This window comes from Triticum urartu, chromosome 4 (genome assembly GCF_003073215.2).
Source record: "Triticum urartu cultivar G1812 chromosome 4, Tu2.1, whole genome shotgun sequence".
Classification (NCBI taxonomy): Eukaryota; Viridiplantae; Streptophyta; class Magnoliopsida; order Poales; family Poaceae; genus Triticum; species Triticum urartu.
The window spans coordinates 193,075,195-193,100,519 of NC_053025.1; the positions used below are offsets into that span (position 1 = coordinate 193,075,195).

Genomic DNA, 25,325 nt, shown 5'->3' on the forward strand with positions numbered 1-25,325 from the left:
GCTACAGCTGCTCGCTCACGCTCCTCTGCCACGACGCGCTCGGCCTCCTGCCGGCGTCGTATGCTCGAGGTAGCCGTGTGCTGAGAGCGACTTGCAGACATGGCTCGCTGCAGGGGGGCTGTTGCGTGAGGAGGAGGCTGTTGAAGACAAACTGCTGCTCGACAGTCCTGAGGGAGGAAGGTAACCAGAGGCAGACGGAGCAGCTGCTGCTACCGACTTAGGCTGCTCACAGGAAATGCTCAGGGTACAGGATAACGAGGCTCTGATACCACTTGTTAGACCTTTGAACCTGAGCATTGATAGTTGTGGATGACATTAGGAGAGTTGGGACAATTTTCGTTGGTTTATTTCTCACACAATGCCATGCCAACCTGAGAGGTTGGGGATACATACTTATAGGCTGCTAGCCAGCCAAGCATATGTTGAGATGCTACTAAGATGCTAGTCTAAGATGCCAGTCTAAGATGCTATCCTAACTGCCAGTCCTTGATGGTCAGGAACTCTATCCTAACTGCTACAAGGACCATGTGTTGCAGCCCCACAACGACCCTAGTACACAGACTTGTCCATCAACGGGGAGGCTGCTCGTGGCGACGGGGCCAGGGGCCAGGGACCGGAGGAGAGCCACGGTCCGGGGCGTCCGGATCAACGTCGGGCGGCGAAGGCGGGCCCGGGAGGCGGTAATCTTTAGTCTCCTCGACGTGGATGGAAACCGGGAAGCGGAGGAGCGGGCGTGCGAACCGGAAGACGCGGTCTGGGTCGGCGCGGTGATCAATCCCGTCGCGCGCCGGCAAGAGGAGCTCGGACATGCGTGGGATGCTGTCAGGATTGGCGGTCCAAGCGAACAGGCGGAATTCCGACATGTCCTGGCCGGAGCTCGTCTCAGGCGCCAGGTCCTCAATGAGGCAGAAGGGGGCCAGGAGGAATTCCGCAGAAGAGCGGGACCAGGCATGATCTGGGATACCGCGGATCGAGATGCGCACACGGAAATGTGCGGTCACCGGCTCATCGCCGGCGAGGTGGCTCCAGGGGCTGAACATCAGGCGAAAGCGGGGGGAGCGGAGGCTGCTGGCCGCCACCTGAGCACGGTCCTCCAGAGACCGGAAACGGACGAGGAAGTCGTCGGGATAGTGGCGGTTCACGGAGAACGCGTGACGCTGGAGGCCAAACCACTCCAGGAGCGCCGCGGTGATCTCGACAGAGATGCCGCCGCGGTTGCCGTCCACCGTAGCCACAAGCGCAGACTGCAGCTCCAACTCAGCCTCCGCCATCTTATCGCACCACGGGAGGTAACAGACCGCCGCCGCGGGGCGCAGGGATGGATGGCCGGACAGCGGCGAGGCTGTGGCAGAGGACGGACCAGACCGAACCGCGGGGGGGATGGGGGGGGACTCCGAAGTCGGCGGGGAGGCGCGCGGCGAGGCCACAGGCGGAGAGGCGGACGCCGAGGCCGCAAGCGAGGACGGCACGGACCGAGCCCAGGAGGACGCAGGGCCGCACGGTCCAGCGACGCTCGCCGCAGACGATCCAGGGGAGCGGGGGTGCAGCCGCTTGTGGGGCGGCGAACCAGAGGAGTGGGCGCGCGGAGCGGAGCAGAACCGAGCGACGTGGCCATAATGGCGGCAGCGCACGTCGCGCCGACACTCGGCAGGGCGGTGGTCGGGGGAGGGGCTGAGGCAGCGCGGGCACTCCGCGGGCCACGGGGAGGCAGGGTCCCGGTGGGGAGCGGCCCGGTCGCGGCGAGGAGGACGCGGGCGCAGGCGGGGACGGCGGTCACGACCACGGCCGCGGACATCGGTCCAGCCTGCATCCGCCAGCAGATCCACAGGCTCCTCCACCGGATAGACGCGGTGGATCTCGGAGTGTGGGCACGGACGGGCGGCCGGAGGAGAAGGCGACGGGGGCGAGGCTGCCGCCTGGGCATAGGAAGCAGGGCGGGCCGAGGCAGGGGAGCCGGTCGGGCTGGCATCTCGCCAACGAAGCTCACGGGTCCTCCCATGCCCAGAGGAGGGGGGGAAGGAGGCCATGGCAGTAGCGAGCGGAGGCGCCAGTGCGGGCGAGGGCGTGGATGCCGGGGCCGGAGTGGCCACCGGCGGTGTGTGGGTGCGGGGCGGGCGGAGCAAGCTAGGCGCGGAGCAAGCTAAGCCAAGTCCCACATCTACTCACTTGATCTTGTAACAAATGGGAACAGAGGATACTTACTAATGACAATGATTCAGAATTTTAAAATTTTCGCGTTCTTCTTTAGCTTGGCCCGCCTAACAATTTCTTTGTAGTTCGCCACAGCGCCGAAATCAATGCTACTCCAGCTTTCCGATCTAATACTGATCCAGCAGTTCGTGTTTCTGCCCCCCCCCCCCCCCCCCCCCTCCCCCAACAACGATCGAGCGAACGTACTCAGCGATACGATGGCAGGTACACATGTATTTGGCCCCCCCTATCAGATTATCCTCAACGTGACAATCTCAATAATGGAAAAAAGGCCCATGTGAAAAAAGCCCAGTAGTAGTGGCCGATGGGCATTGACTCTAGTCTGCCACCCCTATCTTCCATCGTAGTAACTGCAAGATTAGTCGCCGCCGTTCCAGTTTTCGACGCCCTAGCCGACGTCGTCCGTTCGCCTCTTCTCGCCCTACTCCCAGGACCCAGCCCTGCTGCTCTTGATCAGTCGATCTGATTCACAGATTCAGGTATTTGGCTGCTGCACTTGTCAATTTTTCCCGCTTAATCAACGAACGAGCAAAGGTTTAATCTCTGTAGATTCTCATCCTGTATCACTGTCGATTGTGGAATTGATACTCCAGATTTTGTTTTGTTTTGGTAATTTGCTTCTGTAATTTGTTAACGCTTCTGATCAGGATATGTCTATTTTGTAAATGTCACAGTCCCACAATTATCATGAATTCAGTGGTGTACTGGTGTGTCTCGGCCAGTTCCTATTTTTGTGATGCAAATTACCTTGTATTAGTTCCTATCTGTGATGCAATATTTTTTATTGTCGAACTTATAGATTATGTTAATTCTCCATTGCAATCCAGCAGGCAGAGGTTATGAAGAGAAAAGCAGGGCCAAACACCATTAAGATTAATGCTTTTTAAGCCGGTTGCTTCAAATCTGAGTCCAGTTAACCGCAAGTATGTTTTTCTACTCTCTAAAAGTACTTATACTGCATTAAGTTATATCTTGGTTGCTTTTTATCTTCAGAATTGAGCCGACTTTATAATCAAATTATTAATATTTTTGATCTTATTGGCAGTCGTAGAGGCCACTTTAAATTATTACGAATGTAATGATATTTTTATGTCACTTAAGCAAAACCTTGTTCTATACGATTAATTTTTGTACTGGGATTTTCTTTGTTACTTGGCTTGGCCCCCCCACAGTAGTGCCCCCGAGTAGTGAAGATGTTGCGGCGGCCGCAAGCTGTCCTGTGTCGCGTCTCGCTGGCGAACCTGTCTCCAGCGGCATGGACTGGTGGTGGGGCGAGCTACCATGGCTCCTCGTCAGAGGGGGGGAAGGGAAACGCGGCGCCTTTGCAGGTCAGAGTCTATCTTCTTACAGCTTTATGTGGGCTACACTTGTCCTCAAGCTTGTTCCGACGAATCAACGACGAGCCAAGGCATTGAATACCCGTTGTTCCAGGCACGTGGGATGGTGGATAGGTTCCGGCTACTTGCCAGGGGTGGCGACGGTGGCAATGGCTGCATCAGCCAAAGGCGCTCCAGGTCCGATCGCCAAGGCAGGCCCGATGGTGAGCCTTTCCAAATTTAATCCATTATCTTTTTTTGTGCACTGTTCATTGCTGTCATATGTATGCAAGCCATCCAAATCCTTGTAGACTGATAAAGCTCTGAATTCAGAGTCTGATGCAACTATGGTTGTGGTGTTATCGGTTCTGTTTGTTTGCATCATTGACCATCCAAATGTATGTTACTATGGTGCAACGGATCATCTGATTTGGTTGTGTTTCATTGAGCTCCGGATGCTGTGAAAAATCATTGTAGATTTATACTGTGCCATCTACACTATGTCAAAATGTTTCTAATAGCCCAAGTGATTTTCTGCTACTTAGTCTAGTTTTCATGCGCCCAGAATTTCTTATTCACAATAAAATATTGCAGGTGGCGATGGAGGGACAGGTGGTAATGTCATTCTTGAGTGCTCAAGATCTGTCTGGGATTTCAGTAACTTGCAACATCACACGGTATGCTTTTGGTATCATCTTATTTTGTGTTTCGGCATGAGGTATATAGATGTCATGGGCTCTTTGTTTTGCTAGATGCATTATCCCTCTTCGTAAAAGAACTAATCTCTTGGTGTAAATTCTTAGCCTGTGCATATTATCGAGTTAGAAGCTCACCCTTACTTCTGTTGGACTTAAGACTAAGAGCGACTTATTCACACTCTAACTTAATATCACATTGAGTCTTTGCAAATGAAGAAGATTCTGCAGAATTTATGCTTTTCAGTGTCATGGTTTTACACTTATTTACTTTGTGTTTCCAGAAAGCAGTCCGAGGAGGCAATGGACTTTCTAAGAAACAGATAGGGACAAGAGGTCCTGACAAGGTTACCAGAAATATATGTATATACATGTGCATTTCGCATTTACTAAGTTCCTTTTCGAAATATATAACCTTCTCTTCGTGTGTCTGACAGGTTGCACAAGTACCAGTTGGCACAGTGATTCATCTAGTCCGAGGGGAGCGGCCGTCTTTCACTGTAAATAAACCAACCAGATCTCTAGATCCCTGGGATATCCCAGATGCTGTGGATGACTCTGCAGACAGTTCCAATCAGAAGAACAAGGATGGCATTAATGGAAATGAAGCTGAAAGAGAAAGTAGCAATCAGCGGGAGAAGCAAACATACCCTAGTACATGCTCCAAGACTGGGTTTTCGAATGCTGAAGATGGTGATGCAAGTAGCATTCAACATCAGGTCGAGTTTGATGAAAATGATCAGTTTGATGACGACGATGAAGAATTTTGGGAGGATGAAGATGAAACGGAGGAAGAGGCTCTAGATGCAGATGGGGAGAGGGAAGAAGATGACATACAGTATTCTGTTGCTGAAATGACAAGACCTGGGCAACGGTTGATCGTAGCACAAGGAGGGGAGGGTGGGCTAGGGAATGCTTCTATCGGCAGAGACGTCCGTCTATCCAAAGGAAATAGACAAGAGGAGGTAGCCCGTTTAAGTACTGGACAGGCAGGAACAGAGTCTTTTCTTGTCTTAGAACTGAAGAGCATTGCTGATGTTGGCCTTGTTGGTTTGCCTAATGCCGGAAAGAGCACACTTCTGAGTGCTCTCTCTAGGGCTCGGCCGGAGATCGCTGACTATGCATTCACCACACTAAGGCCCAATATTGGTAGCCTGACCTACGACGACTACTTGTCAGTGAAAGTTGCTGACATGCCTGGTCTTATCAAAGGTGCCCATGAGAACCGTGGCCTGGGCCATGCCTTCTTGAGGCACATTGAGCGCACCAAAGTTCTGTCCTATGTACTTGACCTGGCAGCAACACTCAACGGTAGGAAGGGTATCCCACCATGGGAGCAGCTATGCGATCTGGTCGTGGAGCTAGAGCATTACCAAGAAGGCATGACAAAGCGCCCATCGTTGATTGTCGCAAACAAAATAGATGAAGAGGGAGCTGAAGCAATGTATGAAGAACTGAAGAGGAGAGTGCAAGGTGTTCCTATATTTCCAGTGTGTGCCATCTTGCAAGAGGGAGTACCTGATCTGAGAGTTGGCCTGAGAGACCTTATTGATGCCTCGGATCCGCAAGGTGTTGATTTGAGCAAAATTATTGTAGACTAAAAGGCTTTGCCCCTCGTTGGAGAAGAATTATTCTCTGATTTTTTCCCCTTGAGCACTGTCTGCTTACAGATGCACTGTAGATCCATGTTGCAAAAATTGCTCTAATTTTCTGCGTTGCAGAATAGATCATCTATTGTTTTAGAAAATTCAGTGTAATAATAACTAAGGGTTACCAGTATGTATGCTTTGGTCTTTCATAGGAACAGCAATGCGTACTACCAAAAAGGTTCATTCAAGCGCTATTTCTAGTGTCCGAAATATCACAGTAATATTTTTTCTGGAAATAAATACAATTTGATTTGCATTTAGGACAGTGTACTGGTGAGTTTTGCATGGGACCTATCACCAAGAACTTGACTGAAACCTGTAGGCGTACTTTGCTTTGTTTCTCAAAAAGTCATGGTCTCGTGGAGGTGCACTGACGTCCATTTGGTCCAGATGCCATGGATTTTGATTGTTATTGACTGGTGTATGCTGAAACTTGCGCCAAAGTTAAGCAACTTTGCTGATGTTTATCTATTGTATTTCAAGAATAGAGGTCACCATCTGTCAACTTTTTCCGAGTACAGCGAACAATTAGAATGCTGAAAAAGATTAATCAAATAAGCCTGTCTAGCTCAGTTGGTAGAGCGCAAGGCTCTTAACCTTGTGGTCGTGGGTTCGAGCCCCACGGTGGGCGTGTCCACTGTTATTTTTTTAAAGCCAGCCACCCTTGTCATACAGTTTTTTGGATCCACCAGGCCATTACTTTTCCCGTCAACTCTCAACTGCCCATCTACATACAGATATTGGTATTTATATACTGCATATGCCACCAGTTCTATGGAGTACAGTTCGTGATTTCAAAAAAAAAGTCCATGCTATATATATTGGTATATTGTTGACAAGATCATGCCCCAACTCACTTGGCTATGAAGTCTGAACAAAATGAACCTACATTTGGAAGCGTTGTCATTTCTGAAAAAGCACGGCACAGCTGCCAAACCAATCCTCTAAACTGTACTCTCAACTGCCAGCCACCCTTGTCATACAGTTTTTTGGATCCACCAGGCCATTACTTTTCCCGTCAACTCTCAACTGCCCATCTACATACAGATATTGGTATTTATATACTGCATATGCCACCAGTTCTATGGAGTACAGTTCGTGATTTCAAAAAAAAACTCCATGCTATATATATTGGTATATTGTTGACAAGATCATGCCCCAACTCACTTGGCTATGAAGTCTGAACAAAATGAACCTACACTTGGAAGCGTTGTCATTTCTGAAAAAGCACGGCACAGCTGCCAAACCAATCCTCTAAACTTGCCACCCTTGTCATACAGTTTTTTGGATCCACCAGGCCATTACTTTTCCCGTCAACTCTCAACTGCCCATCTACATACAGATTTTGTCAACGTGTCCACTGTTATTTTTTTAAAGCCAGCCACCTTTGTCATACAGTTTTTTGGATCCACCAGGCCATTACTTTTCCCGTCAACTCTCAACTGCCCATCTACATACGGATATTGGTATTTATATACTGTATATGCCACCAGTTCTATGGAGTACAGTTCGTGATTTCAAAAAAAAAGTCCATGCTATATATATTGGTATATTGTTGACAAGATCATGCCCCAACTCACTTGGCTATGAAGTCTGAACAAAATGAACCTACACTTGGAAGCGTTGTCATTTCTGAAAAAGCACGGCACAGCTGCCAAACCAATCCTCTAAACTTGCTGAATTTGAATGACCTTGATAAACAGGAAGCGTTTCAAAGTGACAAGTAACAGCAAGCATCTTTCGGCTTGAAATTTAGGCATGAAAGCTATCTTTCTGGTACAAGTGTGAAGCATTTCAAACCGATAAGTGACAGCAACCAGCTTCAACTTGAAATCTAGGCATGAAAGTTATCTTTTGGACACGGGCGCAAGCATTTCAAACTCACAAGTCACATCAACAATTTTAAGAAACTAGGCATTGATAAGTGACGGAGCCAATAATTCCAGCACGTTAGTTGAATCTAATAGAAATTTACTGCAAAATATGCCGATTTCTTTTTCACTGAAGACTCTTGTGATCTGATGCGTGATGTTTCGACGTTTGTAGCCATAGTTTAGAAACCTGCCCAGGATTGTTTTTCTTTGAGATTGGAAGTAATTATTGGAACAAATAGCTTCAACTAGCTTCATAATCCACGTGGAGCCAAGACGTCATTAAAAACAAATCTTCAAACTGTGATATGAAGATTTATTCTGAAACTATGATTCATAGGAGAAAATAGGCCTTGTTGAGTTTCTGTTGATGAGATATTCTCCGCCGTGGAGTTTGTCCAGTACTTAATTCTCTTTTGTTTTTGACGTGCAGGACTAGTTAGTACCTAAGGATGTGACATAATCTTTGTTAATGTTTTGTGATAAAGTTTTCTATGTCCCGCATCAAAATAAGATATCTCCTTCTAGATTGTCGATGTATTGGATGTGATGTTTTGTTGCGGTCTCGGTTACAAGAACTAGAACAAACAAGCTGTGATCTAGCATCATCAATGTTTAAAAAAAAATAGTTCTCATATAGTAGTAGTCTTCAGAATGATCATTGCTGGTAATGCATACCATTGTGATTCATACGGGCTTCTTCCTGAAACAGAAAACTGTGACATGCAATTGGAGTGGAGAAAACAATTGCTTCCAGTACAAGTATACCCCATGCTTACAAAATACTAATTCGTTATGTACCCTCTCGATTGAGGGAACTAGTGAAATAAGAAGAAAGTTATCCACAAAAAAAAGTACTTATGTTCACCATACTTTCTTTAAAAGAAATAGAAATATTGCACTTTTATTCCCTACAACTTGTAGATAGATATTAAATGAATGGTTCTTTGTTTAATATCTAAAAGCTACTTGATGTACGGCAAAAGAAATTTTGAGAAGCAACAAAAAAGGCCCACTTCTTGCCGTCTTGCAGTAGAGAAAGTCATATATAGAAAATCATAGTTTTTTCTTTTCTTTTCGAGAAGATACAAAATGATGTCGAATAGTTTGAAATCAAAAGAAGGGGAAGGGAAGGGAAGTCAACTACGCATTATTCCTTTTGACACAAACCATCCATGCATGTCTTCATCAAGGAACAGTATACTGCGAATGTAATCCAGAGAGAGATTTGAAGGTAGAGGAGGTCCATACGTTGGATTTGTTGGCGTGCCGAACTATTATTAGTGGGCTTGGATATTTTTTTATTCGTTTTTTCAGGAAGCAACTAGAAAGATCAGCTCAGGTTTGTCTTCGTGCTTAACTTAACCAGCTACCGCAACCCCTTTTATCACTACAAGAAATTCACTTGTAATGTCAAACACGCTCTTGTATTATGAGAATTACATCTAACCACCTCAAGGATAATAAAAAAATTATCGAGTGAAGAGCTTTTTGTCTCTGTCTTAAGGCAATCGATTTTGAGAAATTGGACTAGTTCCGGGAGGCCGGCGCACCAGTAGCATCGTGCCACGCAACGGCAGCTTATTAGACTAGAGTGGCCTCCTCTTGTACGCTACCAAAGCTTGTGTACACCATTCGTCTATAAATAGTGGCGCCGGTGTGAGGCTATCCATTCAATTCAATTGTGCGCATCATCATCCCTGATACCAAAGCTCATCTTCTTCTCCTTGAAATCTTTTTGGGTCCACAGATTTGGAGGATGTCTTGCAACTGCGGATCAGGCTGCAGCTGCGGCTCAGACTGCAAGTGCGGGTATGGATGCTTTATTTTATTTTTATTTTTTGATTGACGTTAATGGATGCTTCTCCTTGCGAAAATACTCTCATGCTATTTATCTACTTGATCTGGTGATCTCTGTATCTGGTAAGAATTAGTTCCTTGTGGTGATGAACTATCGATTTGATTCGCCTACCGGTTGCCTTCGCCCGTTGCAGGAAGATGTACCCTGATCTGACGGAGCAGGGCAGCGCCGCCGCCGAGGTCGCCGCCGTGGTCGTCCTCGGCGTGGCGCCTGAGAACAAGGCGGGACAGTTCGAGGTGGCCGCCGGGCAGTCCGGCGAGGGCTGCAGCTGCGGCGACAACTGCAAGTGCAACCCCTGCAACTGTTAAGCTGCATGCACTCGTACGTAGTACGTGTGATGGTGTGAGAGTATACGTGAATAACGAGCGTCTGATCTGATGGAGTCGAGCAAGTGTGCGTGTGTGTGTGGTTTACTTGCTCGCTCTCCGCCTATGCTCTGCCCTTGCTGTCCCTGTGTGTATGTGTATGCATGTGTCCCTGTAATTGCTTCATCTATCTCCACTATGGATGGAGTGGTGAATATGTAAGAATGAAAGATTTACCTAATTAACTACTCCTAAATCGCTCCTTCAGTTAACTGGTTTTCTTGATTTTCTGGGCGGCGCATCTTCGGCTATTTATCCTCTAATAACATGAAGTATACAGCGAAGAACAAATTGACCCCTTTTCCTAAAAAAAACAACAACAAAAACAAATTGACCCAAAAAATTGCTGATTCCTCCTATACAATGAAGATTTCGATCGAGAATTGCAACCGTCAGAACGTTCAATGTTTCTTAACCGGAAAACTAACAAAAAAGAAAAGAAAAAAGGTTGTACACAAGTGAGCAACTATGTTGCTGTGTTGTTTATTTTCTGGGCAGCGCTCTGTGCCGGTCGATCGGCGCAGGCCCTAGATCGGTCCCCGTCAAAGACATTCGATCGAGATGGCTGTAACCGTTGGATCTGCCCCCTTTGCCGTTCCCTTCATCTCACACAAAAAATGAAACATTTCCTAGTTCGAATTAAGTGATGGCACTATTTCAAGATATACTTTTAAAGCTAAACTTTTCCATCTCATGCAAATACGTGCATGTAGAATTACTGGAATATTTTAATTTTTTTTTGGAGAAACATGAATTTTGGTCAGTTTTACAAAATCGTGCTATAGATAAACCAAACGGGGCATTTCTAAGCAAGTGGTTTTCCAACTTTCGAGAATTAAAATGGTGCTATAGGTAGACCAAAATGGGGCATTTCTAAGTAAATGGTTTTCCAACTTCCGAGAAATAGTCTGAGATTTTTATGACAAGCTTATGTACCGATGTTAAGAGACCGTGAAAAGTTTCACAATTTTTTCTTCTTCTTAAAAGTTGAAGAAAATGCTAAACTACATTTATTACATAACGAAAGATGATTTTAATTCACATTTCTTATTATATATCTTAAACCATGGTATATAAATTTTTTGAAGTGGAAAAATGCTGATCACTAAAATTGGGTTTATGGAATTTGCATTTGTTATGGGAGATAGTCCATTTGGTGAACCAATCATTATTTCTTTATTTGTATTCTTCTTAGATTTTTATCATAACCTATTGTACCAATATTGGGACCCCTGATTAACTTTTAGTATTTTGTGACAACATTAAGATGTTTTGTTTTGTCATCCCCTCTTAAATAGTAGAAGAAAATGCCAAATTATGATTATTATTACATAACAAAAGGTGATTTTAATTCACATTTGTTCACCAAGCCCTCGATCACGGTGTTATGATTATGATTATGACAACACAACGAGCGGTGATTTTAATTATCATTATGATTATAATCATAATCACAATTTGCTAAATTATGAGCATGGTTACTACTCCCTCGGTTCTGAATTACTCGTCGCAGAAATGAATGTATCTAGATGTATTTTAGTTCTAAATACATTCATTTCTGCGATGAGTAATTTGGAACGGAGGGAGTACTTGACAGCCCTCGGCCGCGACTGGGGCGGCCAAACACGCCGGAAGTTGTTGCCCTCTGTTCATTTCTGTGCAGAATGAGTTTGTCTTGATACTGCCAAGAAGACCAGGCTATTTACAAGTTGGTTTTGAGAAAGAAAGAGTTGACGGGATATTCAAGTCAAGCGTGGCAAAGGAATATTGTATGCTAGATTTCAGGATATGCTACCCTTCTGCGTCGAGTTTCAGTGTATTCTTCTCCACTCAACTACCAGTCATGCAGACATGGCAGTGCCATAGTACTTTTTTGAATGTTGGCAGGAGAGCTGCCAAAACCATTAATGACAAATTGACATATACTGAAATCCAATTTAAGGGGAGTGGATAACTGCAGTGAATGAGCCACATAGTCTTCTTATGATCACTGCACCAGGAATCTGAAAGGCTGCCGTACTTGTTTGCAATTTGTTGACTTCAAAAGGTCTTTTTTGCAGAATGTTGAAAGCCGAACTCGTATCATGGGAGCATTTAAGCCCCGGTATCACCTGATACGCAATATCACAAAGGTCCGAACCCAAACGCAATCATGCAAATGTCTTGTTATTTAACTCACAGGCAAAACCAGAATAAACAGACAATACCATGCTTCACAATCACAAACACAGTAGTAACGACAAGCATATTTCATTCTGGTACAGTATTTGGAATACCATGCTTCAGAATAACAACCAAACCAATACAGACATGAAGGTGAAGTTACACGAGGAAACTGGTAGTGGAACAGTGGTCTGTAGTTGAGTGGCTTAGGCCTTGTTTGGATTACCGTTTCTGTCTCAAATACCCTTGTAAAAGACACAGGTCTCTGCTCGTCGTTTTGTTTCCAGCTGAAAATCTGTTCATGGCTGGTAAGACACACGTGTAGAATAAATACATCCATATTAGAATACACCGCATCCAAGCGCGGCCTAAATACTAATTTCGAGACCAACAGGGTCAATGTCACCGAAGAGTATGCCGCCACTGCACCCCTTGAGTTCTAGGACATTGTCGCAGCGAAGTCAAAAACTCACTGGTGATTTCCCGGAACGAAATATGCTTTACGTGCGTGAGAAACTCTATGCCAGGTGGGACCTCCACCATGCCTTCAAGGTTGACTAGTGTCAATATTTCCAGGCTCACCACGGCACCCTCCTTCATCTCTAGAACCTCCAGATTTGGCAGGTCTCTCAGTCTCAGGGTTTTTAGCTTGGGGAACCACTCGGCAAGAAATGTCATCTGCTTTCCGCTGTATGCCCTGGTGAGCATCAGGTCTGTCAAATTTGACAGTCGAGAAAGAGATGGTAAGGGGTCTTCTATCATCTGGGACCAAGATAGAGACAGTGAATACAGGTTCCGCCCCGCAGTTTGGAAGAGAGGAGACTCTCCCAATGTGCATTCCGCTAATCGGCCAGTCAAGCTAAGCCTTTGCAGGTTTGGGGGTAGACCATTCAACCGGAGAACCTCATTGTCTTGGCTTGCATTCACATGTAGGTAAGAAAGGTGTCGCATCTCGGCTAGAGAAGCACATATATGTCCGCAGTAGGTTCCTTTCACATTCCATATCTCCAAGCTTCTCAGTTGCCTCAGCTCCCCCAACTGTCTAACGGACTCATCCTGCGCTTCCAGTGATACTAGTGTCTGCAGACTTGTCAGGTTCTCAAGGCCCTTGGGGATGCATACACCACTGCCGCACCGGAAATCTCTCCTGAATCGATCACTAGCTTTGTCAGTGAATAACTGCCTAAGCTTTTTTAGTTTACCAATGCCTCTAGGCAGCTCCTTCATGCCAGACCCTGAAAGGTCCAGTGTCAACAAACTTGAGAGTTTCTCAAGAGACCTGGGAAGGAGCTTCACTTTTGAACCACGCAGACCCAGATAGCGGAGATTGAAAAGATCTCCAATACCATCTGGAACCTTCCCAATGGGTAGGCCACTTAACTCCAGCACCGACATATATCTGGACTTCTTTGCTATTAGAGGCAGTAGAGTGGATGATGGAATATTGATGTCCAATGCGATAACAGAGCGGAGACGGTGTACACCCGATACTGACTGATAAATATCCTTCTTCATTTTGTGTATTACCAGCCGACGTGCATCCGTCTCATCAAGAGATTCCATGTGTTCATCCTCCTCATAAACAACACCAAAGCATTCCCGGCGACACAAATCTACTGCCAACTCACGTACAATATCATGCATCCGGAATGATTTTATCCTACCAAATGGGTTTCTTGTATCAACTTGAAGCATATTTCTGTGAACCAACTCTTCTAGATAACCTTCAGCCACTTCCTCCATTGTGCTTTCACCCCTTCCCTTGACGAAGCCCTCTGCTACCCACAACCGTATCAGCTTTTTCCTTTTGAAAAGATAGTCCTCTGGGAACAAGCTGCAGTATAGGAAACAACTTTTCAAGTATGTCGGGAGGTACAAGTAACTCAAATAAAGGATATTCCTGACATGTTCCAAGCTTGGATTGTTAATTAGCTCCCAGTCGAGCTGGTCATGTATTCGCTTCAGTTCCTCTTTGGTCTTGTCACGTACAAAGAGGAGCTTGCCAATAGAGACAATTGCGAGGGGTATGCCTTTACACTTGTCAACCACTTCATGTGCTAATTCTGTCAGTTCTGTGGGACACTCATATTTTGTATCTCTGGGAAAAGCTGTCTTACAGAAGAGTTCCCATGATCCATCCTTTGATAGAGGTTTTAGTGTTAAGACCTGTCCTTGAGAAGCAAGTCGAGCAACATTGCCTTCCCTGCTTGTGATCACAACTCTGCTGCCCTTCTTGTTACGAATAACCACCCCAGAAAGATCATGGAATGCTTCAGGAGTCCAAACATCATCCAGCATGATCAAATACTTACGCTGCTCTAAAAAATTCTTCAGTGCCTCTTCAAGGCTTATGATGTCCATGGTCTCAATATTAGATGGAACAATGGCTTTATCTTTGAAAAGCTCCTTGATTAATTTTTTCAAAACATCTTCTCTGGAATAAGTTTGAGAGACAGAGACCCAACAGTGGCAATCAAAATTTTCACTTTCCTTCCTGTAGACATTTGCAGCCAAAGTTGTTTTACCAAGCCCTCCCATACCATGCAGCACTATCACAGAGCGTTCCAACTCATCACCTGCCAACCACTGCTCAAGCTTTTTTCTGTTTCCATCAACCTCCACGAGATCTTCTTCGGCAAGGGAACGTGAAGTGCTTGCTAGATGCTGAGACCTCTCAACAATGTAACTCGAGTCATTCATATACCCACTATCTACCATTGACACCCATCGATCTTTAGCCTGGAACAGGTGCACAAGATTGACCTCCGCTTCCTTAACCAAAGAAGCTATCCTGTTTAAAGAGAAGAAAACATTTGGTTGTTTGAATCCTTTCTTCAGACAGGCACTCCATCCACTGTCATGTTTCTGACCAACAAGATGCAAATACTCATCCACAATGTCCTCAATCCCATGAACAAAGATTCTCACCTCCTCCACCCAGATTTCATATGTCTGATTGTTGCGATTCCGTATGTCCATTCGGCAAAGATATTCATGCATCAATCTGAGCTCCCTTCTGATGCGACCCATGCTTCCTTGAAGCTCTGTTAGCTGTTTTATAAAGTTATTGAACTGTAAAGTAGCCTGGTTCATTGCTTCATTCCCCAGAGCTACACCGATCTTTGCCACTGCCGAGAGAATCACAACCTCGGCCATTGCACCTCAAGTCAGAGCTGAGACAGATATGTTGCACAGCAGGTAGCCTGTGTGTCTTCAGATAATTTCTGTGGCCCAGCCTAAAAAATTACAAGGTATATATTATTATCACACTGCAGTACTAAACCATGAATTACCATACTTCTGCAAGGAGATACACGAATTATGAGCCAAGCATATTAAGGAACAACGAAGAATTTTAACTCATAAGGTGCTATTTCCTCCAAACAATTTGCAGATCTAGTCTAGAAGGAAAACAATGGATGCATAATACCAAGCAACCTACGGGAACAATGACTCAATGGCAAGTTGGCAACTAAAGTCGGCTGAAGCTGGGTATTTGAGTAGTTTGGTTTTGTAGGATCTTGCAGTTTTGAGCCAGATCTTGTTTTGATTGGTGGTTGGGAGAACAAGAAGATGTCTGCACCAGCAAACTATGGAGGCTGATACATGCAGATTAATCAACGAAAATAACTTATGCATACCTGCTAAGGTAAGCCGCTGCTTTGTTGAGAAGATCTGCCGTTCGTCGATCCCATACTTCTGATGAGAAGCACTCCCAAGCTCAGGTCTGTTAAAGTTTCTATGGTCACAAGATGTGTATCTTTGTACCAAACCAATAATTGCTCTCACCAGCCCTTGAGAAACTTCGGGAAACATGGCGTGGCCGTCATGTTTCAGTGTGCAGATGAAGCACGGCAACGAGAAGTGTCTTTACTCTTTAGTACTACTCACCAGTCAGCTTATTTATAAAAATTTTATGCACACCAGTCACCACTTTTATTAATTATTATTGCTAAATACAGAGCTTGGGATCCTTGCCAATAATTAATTCTGATAGTTGATGCTGGCAGGCATGGTGGCATGGATGATACACCAAGGACAATCTGATCGAGACCTGTCGACAGGTAAAACAATTCAGAATAAGCCATAAAGGACCGGAGGAGAATCGGCAGCTACCTCTACCTGCACGGCATGAGAACATGACCGTCCTCAACAGATCACGACCAAGAGACCCTAGCTAATTTTTCGCCAGAAAAGTCTTCAGGAAACTGTGTGCTTTGTGAATTTACTCACAGTATTCGACTCCGGTAAGATAAAAGGAGATCGAGAGGGTGCATCGGGCTGATACGTACTTGCACCTTTGATCAAGATACACCATAGGATACATTTCGTTTTGTCAGCGGAAGCAGCATTCAAGCAAATGCAATAGCACGGGTATCTGTACCGGCGACTTCGCTAGTGGTGAAGTTGGATGGCTTACCTCGCTGTCGCCGCCGCCAGGAGTCAACTTCGCGTCGGCCACGGTGGGCGAAGGAGACTTGGCCGGCAGCTGGGGGTGCGCCTGTCGCCGCAGGCGGAGACGACGCATTCTCCTATCCTAACCCTCGCCGGCGGTACGGTCTCCTTTTTTTTTTCTTTGAGCAATTCCAGTCCATTTTTCTTAAGGACAGTTCAGTCAGTTTTTTTTTGAGAACTGACATTTCATTCAGTAGGTGCCTTGTGAGCACCTGGCCAAATGGGCCGGCTCGACCCCTTGCATGGCATGGCCCGTGACGACCCATTATACAATTTTACTTTCGCGAGAGGCACAGTCATACTTCTCGAAAACAGAAAAAATACGCATTTAGAGACATAATTTTTCTTTCACAAGAGCTATGGTTTTGCTTTCACGAGTGTTTCTAGAAAACAAAAAAAAAACACATTTTCTCTTTTTTTTCTTCCGCAAGAGGCACAACCGTGCCTCTCGAAAACGAAGAAGAATGTGTTTTCTCTTCTTTTTCTTCTTCCGTAAGTTGTACGGTTTTGCTTCCGCGAGAGGCACGTCTGTCAACATGGATATAGTTTTGAAATTCTTGATGCGAGGAATCCAATAATGAAAAATGTTTGAGATTTAGACGCACTGTTTAAGAGATAAAACATTTTAAATAAATGAATCTACGAAAACAAAGAAAAACTCTCATGTTGTGCGCACATGTAGCGCGTCATTTGTCACGACAGGGGATGATCTTTGAAAGAAGTACTCCACAATTAGTGATTTCGCATATCTATTATAGTTGATGCCGGCAGGCATAGTAGGAGGCCCATATGGCAGGCACAGTGGTAGGTCCATGCACGACATATTAGTTTTTTCTCATTTATCTTGTATGGATTGTTTGTTTTTAGCCAATTTAGCTATTTTGGGTGTGTACATCAGAAATATTTTTTTGAATAAACAATAAATAAACAAATGGTTGTGTCATGCCGGCATGCGGGTTTGGCTTTGTGGCCCGGCATGGCCTCACACATGTCGTGTCCCATGCCGGGTCCATGACGTGCTAATGGTCGACGCGATCTATGTGGCTAGGTTTGATTGTGACAAAGAGTGAGCAAACTTAGACCGGTACAAACACGACACGACCCGCCTATAAATAGACCTGACACACAGCTTGCCCGAAGGCCTAGGCTCAAGAAGCATCCTGGCATCCGACTTAAAAAGGGCGGTTTGGCATGCCACGGCTACAGGCCGGCTCGTGTTAAGAAAAAACCATTCAACACTAAAATCACTAATTAAAGGCTACTAGTAAGTATGCACGTGCAACACATATCTCGATTAAATATGTTCTATTATGAAACTTAATAATTCTGTCATAACATAAATCTACTTTTTGAACAGCTGAAATCTCACGCAAAAAGCATATAATTCCTAACTCGTATAAATGACTGTAAATATTGTGCTCTATAAATCAACAGGCCCATGTCCACTGCTTAGCAAATACCATTGATCATTAACTAATTGACATAAAATCAGTCCATCAAGAAAATTTAATTGTGGCCTATGGCCAAGCATGCACCCCTAGCTAGTGCATCTCGACAACCAAGGTCATTACCAACATCTCGCCAGCGTCCACAGTGCCATATAGATATTCATGTATCATGAACAAAATTGTTTCTCATATATCACATTCCATGGCCTCTTAAACTGTATAACTGACATAATTCACCAGTTATTTCGATCTTCGAGTCATCAGTGTATCCAAACTGAAGTAAATTTGAGGTATAATATTTCCAACCAAGAAAAATACATCTTTGATCTTATTTTCTTCTAGGTCGTGCCTATGAGTGGGCCATTGCCAATAAGCAACAGAAAAAAAGATATGCAAGTGTGTGTACAGAGGCAATGATAAATAGTACTCTTTTTTTTCACATAAGCTGATCAAATGAAATAATTCATCAAGGTTGTGAGATACAAGTTTGTCCACCTAAGAAACAAAACATTGCTAGTTAGCAAACCAAGCTGCAGCACCTGTGGCTGTTCCAAGCTAAAATCACGTACCCGTGAAACCAGCCTGAGAGACAAAGCAGATGCGCAAACCACTGAAGGTAGAACCACGCTTACTCATAATCTAGAGGCATTGTGGTCATTTAGTGTTCATCCTTCCATGGCAAGGTCCAAAGCAACGAAGGTATTTGCAACCTGATATTTGGAAAAGCTCGCCATGTATCTGACCCCCTTAGTCTATGTTCGGTTCCAACAGATTATATCCACTAGTGGATCTAATACCTGCAGGGTTTTGGTGTCGCCACCCAACCCCCACGTGGAATCATTCCACTAGGGGGATTAATCCTTCTCACCTAATCTCTGTTCGGTTAAAAAACTCACCAGCAAAAACACTTCGTAGTATACGGCAGCATAACAACAGTATACAACATCACAGCAGCACAACAAGAGTAATATAAGTCTTGTTCATTAGTGAAAGCAATCAGTTACAATTACAAGAAGTAGGAATCAGCAGCATGCTTAGAAGCCAACAAAAAAGCCTGTGGTTTGTTCAAAAAAGCAGAGAAATTACCTTGTACAGAGTTGTAGATCAGTAGATAAAATTACGATCAGCAGATGAAATTACGATCAGTAGATGAATCATTTTGGGACTTCTAGCGCCCAGACTACGAGCTGGACAATCGGAGCAGCAGAACTGCACCACCGCGGACGCCGGAACTGCAGCCGGAAGGCAGGGCCATACCCGCACGGCCGACGGAGGAAGTGGAGTGGCCTTTGGGTCCTGGGACCGACGGAGGTCGGAGGGAGAGGGCTGCCGTCCGCCGGATCTGGAAGCCTTGGCGTCGTTCGCCGTCGCCGCCGTCAGTTAGGTCCGGGTCGCCGCCGAGCTTGCCGCTGCAACTAGATGCTGTGGCGCCGGTTGGACAGGAGAGAGAGGGGGGAGGGGGGCACGCCGCCGCAGTCTCTGCAGTCTCCGGCGCCGCCACGACACGAAAGAGGTCGGGCGAGAGAGTGTGCCGTTTCGCGAAAGACAGAGAGCTTCCACGAGATGTGACGCGTGGGCCGTTTCCCTGCGATTTCCACGGAGTTTGGGAGGGAACTAATCCTGGCCAGGTCTAACCGAAGACTGTTATAAGCCAGACCGGGATCTGACCCTAGCAGGGGAGAAACCCACGGGGATCAGCGGGGTTTCGACCCGATCCCGGCGGGGGTGGGGATAATCGAACATAGCCTTAGTTTTGCGAAAGCAAAGAAATCAATCTCTAGGAGAGTATTAACACATATCACTGATGATGAACATAACTCTGCAAAGAAAAAGGAAAAACTGTGAAGAAGATTAACAAACGTAGCTGTACATATGCTACATCAATTTCCATCTAATCTTCAAACCATGTTCCCGGTCTGCAGTATGTTGTCTTGCTCGTCCAGCCTGAACCAGCCTGAACTGATAGAGAAAGTTCCCCGTAGCACTTTATTTGTGAGGATATAACATGAGTCAACAACAAATTTATCATTGTTATTCATGGCAAGATAATAGATCATTCATAAATATATATTTTGTTGGTTGTTGATTACTGGAAAGTAATACCAATATGGGCTTACAATTTTGGGCATGTTTCTTTGCAACGACGACTTCTATTAGCAGAGGTAAATCATAATCTTATAAACATATGTTACTAATAGAAAATATTGAGAAAATACTACTTTTCTTTTTATATTACTTTTTTTTATAGAAAAGGAGGTCAGTCCCCGGCCTCTGCATCAAAGCGATGCATACGACCATCTTATTAATAAGTAAATTGTACCAGCAAAGTCTTCAAATCTCAAATCATAAGATACAAAATGCTCACACCGAGCCAAAAAGGAAAAGACAGGATAACCACAACCGGTGGCATAAAAGAAAGATAGGACCTAAATTCCTATCATATTACATGACCGCCATCCAAACCGGTTGAAGATAGCTCGTGCTACCATCTCCCAACGGATAGACCTAGTAACCAAATGCTTCCTGGCATCCATCAAAGTGAGTAGCGACCACATACGGATCAGAGTAGTGGCCCGAAAGATAACCTGCAAGAAATGCACATTCTTGCTCTGTTAAAAACCATACCATTCCTGCAATTCCATATAGCCCATAATAGTGCACAAACGCATACACGGATGTGACTCGCTAATTCTTTGTCAACTCCGTTTAGCCACATCCCAAAAAACGTGTTGATACTAGTTGGAGGAGTAATGTTAAACGCTATATGTACCGAGCACCATAAAACTTTGGCCAGCGGGCAATCAAGAAAGAGGTGTTTGATAGATTCATCACGGTCAGAGAAACTACATCTCGAAGACCCATTCCATTTATGTTTGGCCAAGTTGTCCTTAGTGAGAATTACTTATTTATGGACAAACCACATAAACACTTTAATCCGTAAGGGTACTTTGGCCTTCCAAATGTGAACAGACCGAGGTATGGGTACAAAGTTGATTAAATCCAGATACATGGACTTCACTGAAAACGTTCCATTTTTTGTTAGTTTCCAATGAATCAGATCTGGCTGCTGAGACAACTGGACATCCATCAATCTTCTCACAAGATGGAGCCATGCTTCCCAACGATTTTCGACCAGCGTCCTTCTGAATTGAATATTTAGAGGGTTGGACTGTAACACTGTTGCAACATAAGCATCTCTACGTTGAACAATATTATAGAGAGATGGATATTGGATAGCTAGGGGCGTCTTCCCAAGCCACGTATCTTCCCAGAATCTCGTGGAGAAACCGTTACCAATGATAAACTTTGTTCTATTGAAAAATGCTACTTTCACTTTCATTAGTCCTTTCCAAAATGGTGAGTCAGTTGGCCTAACTGTCACCTGTGCTAGGGTCTTAGTGGTAAGGTACTTATTACGCAAGATCTGGGCCCATAAATTAGAACAATCACTTTTCTTTTTATATTACTTTAATTAGAACAGTCAATTTCTTCCATGTCCCGAAACTTCTCATAGAGCCTCTCCGGCTTTAACTCGCCAATTTTGGGTTAGGGTAAAATCATGGGTTTTCCCCAAAATAAAAAAACAACAATAATAAAGAAACCCTAACAATTCAAGCCTATCAGACAATCATGCACTTCCGATGGCAGGTCAACAATTGGACATACGGAAACCTTTAGTCCTCAATTTTTTCCCATTACAAAATTAACCATGGAACACCTGTGTGTGTGTGTGTGAAACAGGAAACATAACCTTTATACTCCCTCCTTCCATCTATATAGGGCCTAATGCGTTTTTCGAGGCTAACTTTGACCAAATATTAGAGCAATAATATATAACATGCAACTTACACAAAGCACACCGTTAATTTCGTGTGTGAAAGGAGCTTTCAATGATATAATTTTCACATTGTGCATGTCATGTACTATTAATATTGTCAATAGTCAAAGACGGTCTTAAAAAACGCATTAGGCCCTATATAGATGGAAGGAGGGAGTACCAACAATGCATATTAATATTAGAATATCAAAATGTGTTTCGCTGTATAACATTTCCATTACATGTGCATAACATGCTATGCATCAGACCCCCTTGCATGAGCCTCCTCTGTCGTGGCCACACTCGTATCCGGTGGTGGTGGAGTAGCCTGGGTCGTGGAGCAGGGAAAGGGGCACAACATACCAGTGCGGCCGGCGACGACGGAGACACCACGGACTGCTCGGCCTCCTCAAACCCATGATGCTTTAACTATCTTGGATATCTTTCAAAAAGATTGCCAATGAGGGCGTCACTTGCTACAAATTCATGACTTCAAAGAAACACAATAATCCGTTAGATGGTTCAGTACAAATCATTTCTTCACTTGCAGTACCATGTAAAACATTGAATGGGTATGCATCACTCATCATTTCAGAAAGACTCCAAACAAAAACGTTCAACAGTTCTGACTCCACAAAGCTTAAGAAATTAGGGTGCCTAAGTCTTTATGCAGAACTGGGGACATCTTACTTATTATTTAGCTAACCACCATAATCAAGTGGCCCAGTTACGTGAATACAATCAGTTGTGCGATGTGAGGAAACGTCTTACCCTAGCTTAGGGGACGTGTACGTGTTATATAGCAGGGGCGCAATAACCCTGAGGCGCATACAGTTGAGATCTTACAAAATACTTGGAGAAGAAGAGATAGAATAGGTTACAACAGATAAATATGAATCAACTACCTAACTTATCTCTACCAAGATTCTGGACTCCTGATGCGGCTCAATGTGTCAAGGTGCGGTGGAACCAATGCAACATGACAGGTTGTTTAACACCCTCCCGCAATCACAACTTCATCAAGTTGAGATTATGCTTGAAGTCTTCAAAGCTTCTTGTGGGCAACAGTTTTGTGAATCCATTTGCAATTTGATCTTTGGAGTGCACAAACCGAATTTCAAGTTGCTTCTTGGCAACTCTTTCTCTGACAAAATGAAAGTCTATCTCAATATGCTTTGTTCCGGCATGAAAACTGGATTAGCACACAAGTATGTTGCACCTAGGTTATCACACCATAAACATGGAGCTTGAGTACTTTTAATACCAAGTTCCCTCAGGATGGATTGTAACCAAATAATTTCTGTTGTTGCATTTGCTAATGCCTTATACTCTGCCTCTGTACTGGACCTGGAGACAGTAGCTTGCTTTCTTGCACACCACAATATCAAATTAGGACCAAAAAATACTGCAAATCCACCAGTGGACCTCCTATCATCCAAGCATCCTGCCCAATCAGAATCTGAGAAGGCACTCACAAGTGTAGATGGAGACTTGCTGAAATTCAGACCAACATTAAGAGTGTTCTTGATATATCTAACAATGCATTTGGTAGTAGTCAAATGAACTGTAGTGGGTGCATGAAGAAATTGGCAAACTTTGTTAACAGCAAAGGAGATATCAGGCCTAGTAAGTGTCAGGTATTGAAGAGCACCTACTAGACTTCTGTATTTTGTACTATCATCCTGACTTAGAGACTGCCCCTCTGTAAGAGCCATTTTTTTTTTCTGAACTTGACAAAGGAGTGGGTGAGGGTTTACAACCTTGCAGACCAGCCTTCTTTACCAGATCTGTTGCATATTTCTCCTGGGATAGATGAAGTCCATCCTCATGCTTCTTCACCTCAATCCCTAGGAAAAAGTGTAAATCTCCAAGATCCTTGAGAGAAAACTATGTACCAAGATCCTTCAAAAGTCCTATAATGGCCTCATCTGACGAACTTGTGACAATAATATCATCAACATATATGAGTACAAATATGTGTGTATTGTACTTGTTGCAAATGAACAGTGAGGTGTCAGACTTAGAAGGGACAAAACCAAGTGTTTGCATTTTGTGACTGAGACATGAGTACCATGCTCTTGGAGCTTGTTTCAACCCATACAATGACTTGTCAAGTTTGCACACAAAAGAAGGTGCATCTTTGTTCACAAACCCAGGAGGTTGCTTCATGTACACTTCCTCTTCCAGAACACCATGGAGAAACGCGTTCTATACATCTAGCTGCCTGAGACTCCAGCTCTTGGATACATCAATAGACAAAACAAGACGAATAGTGGCAGCCTTTACAACAGGACTAAATGTGTCCTCATAGTCTATGCCATACCGTTGTTTAAAACCTTTTGCCACTAATCTGGCCTTGTACTGATCAATGGTTCCATCAGACTTTCTTTTAATCCTAAATACCCACTTGCAATCAATAAGATTTTTACCTTGCTGTGGAGGAACCAGATGCCATGTTTTATTTTTCTACAGTGCCATGAATTCTTCATTCATAGCCTTCTTCCACTTCTCATTGCTTAGTGCTTCTTCAAGCGTGTAAGGTTCACCTGTAGAGCACACCATCCCATACTTAGTTACACGTTTATAATCAACGGACTGTATTACCCTTTTTTGTAGTTGTGTACGGCGTGGGGATGATGCAGCTTCAATTTGTGGCACAGAAGATCCTGCAGCCGAATCTGAAACAGTACCAGCAGCAGCATCTGTGCGCGCCGGATCTTCTGTGGTGGTTGGTGAAGCAGTAGGCGTTGCAGCAGGCACAGAAGATCCTTTCCCGCGTGCCTCATCATTGGCGCATGATTGTGTGGGCCGGCCATCAACGTGGGATCCCACGCCTGACAGGCCAACAACTATCGGGTGGCGCACGTCTCGCCTTTTGTAGCATATTGGCTGGGACGGAAAATGAGCTGAGGGCCCTGACGAAGCTATGTACCTAGGGTAGGGTCATGGACCTGTTCAAGATACCCTCCCCAAGGACATCTCTAAAAGAACCAGAAGCAGTCGAAGAGAGATCATCATCCACTCAACCATGAAGTTATGTTCCACTCGACAGCTTTGAAGACACTCGACCATGCGAACAACCACTCGACCACCAGAAGATGTGAAGCCACTCACTCCGCAACGGTCAGGATTTAAGTCATAGCTTTAATAATCATTTATAGCACTTTACTCTGGACATTACCAGTAACGCTCCTCCTTTATGAACATTGAACCATGTGTAACGGAGGGGAGCTGGGGTCCTGGCGCACTCTATATAAGCCACCCCCTCCTCTGGGACAAGGGTTCACACCTTTTCTAATTCACACGCATATATCCAGTCGACCGCCTCCGGGCTCCGAGACGTAGGGCTGTTACTTCCTCCGAGAAGGGCCTGAACTCGTAAAACTCGCGTGTACAACTCTTCCATAGCTAGGATCTTGCCTCTACATTCCTACCCCCTATTCTACTGTCAGGCTTAGAACCACGACAGTTGGC

General features: G+C 44.7%; 3 protein-coding genes and 1 non-coding gene across 7 annotated transcripts; 3 read left to right on the forward strand and 1 right to left on the reverse strand.

The window, feature by feature from the left end:
• Positions 1-3,392: 3,392 nt before the first annotated feature.
• Positions 3,393-6,003, forward strand: LOC125551274 (probable GTP-binding protein OBGM, mitochondrial). 2 transcript variants are annotated; one of them, XM_048714446.1, is made up of 5 exons: positions 3,393-3,539; positions 3,643-3,751; positions 4,122-4,204; positions 4,507-4,569; positions 4,660-6,003. In XM_048714446.1, exons 1-5 carry the CDS (start codon positions 3,405-3,407, stop codon positions 5,821-5,823), a joined length of 1,554 nt encoding a protein of 517 aa, XP_048570403.1. In that variant the 5' UTR covers positions 3,393-3,404; the 3' UTR covers positions 5,824-6,003. The 2 variants fall into 2 exon arrangements, with proteins under 2 accessions (XP_048570403.1, XP_048570402.1); XM_048714445.1 differs by having other exon boundaries at positions 3,394-3,751.
• Positions 6,004-6,429: 426 nt separating this feature from the next.
• On the forward strand, positions 6,430-6,502 carry TRNAK-CUU. Its single transcript has one exon. It is a non-coding gene; the product is annotated as a tRNA-Lys (tRNA).
• A 2,847-nt stretch (positions 6,503-9,349) lies between these two features.
• Positions 9,350-10,175, forward strand: LOC125551275 (metallothionein-like protein 1). Its single transcript, XM_048714447.1, has 2 exons — positions 9,350-9,554; positions 9,737-10,175. The coding sequence occupies exons 1-2, from the start codon at positions 9,502-9,504 to the stop codon at positions 9,909-9,911; spliced, it is 228 nt and encodes a 75-aa protein (XP_048570404.1). The 5' UTR covers positions 9,350-9,501; the 3' UTR covers positions 9,912-10,175.
• A 2,027-nt stretch (positions 10,176-12,202) lies between these two features.
• Positions 12,203-16,715, reverse strand: LOC125551276 (disease resistance protein RPM1-like). Of its 3 annotated transcripts, XM_048714448.1 has the most exons (3): positions 16,552-16,715; positions 15,773-16,185; positions 12,203-15,367 (listed from the first exon to the last, which is right to left on the reverse strand). In XM_048714448.1, the coding sequence occupies exon 3, from the start codon at positions 15,285-15,287 to the stop codon at positions 12,534-12,536; it is 2,754 nt and encodes a 917-aa protein (XP_048570405.1). In that variant the 5' UTR covers positions 15,288-15,367; positions 15,773-16,185; positions 16,552-16,715; the 3' UTR covers positions 12,203-12,533. The 3 variants fall into 3 exon arrangements, with proteins under 3 accessions (XP_048570405.1, XP_048570407.1, XP_048570406.1); XM_048714450.1 differs by lacking the exon at positions 15,773-16,185; XM_048714449.1 differs by lacking the exon at positions 16,552-16,715 and having other exon boundaries at positions 15,773-16,535.
• Between the last annotated feature and the right edge of the window lie 8,610 nt (positions 16,716-25,325).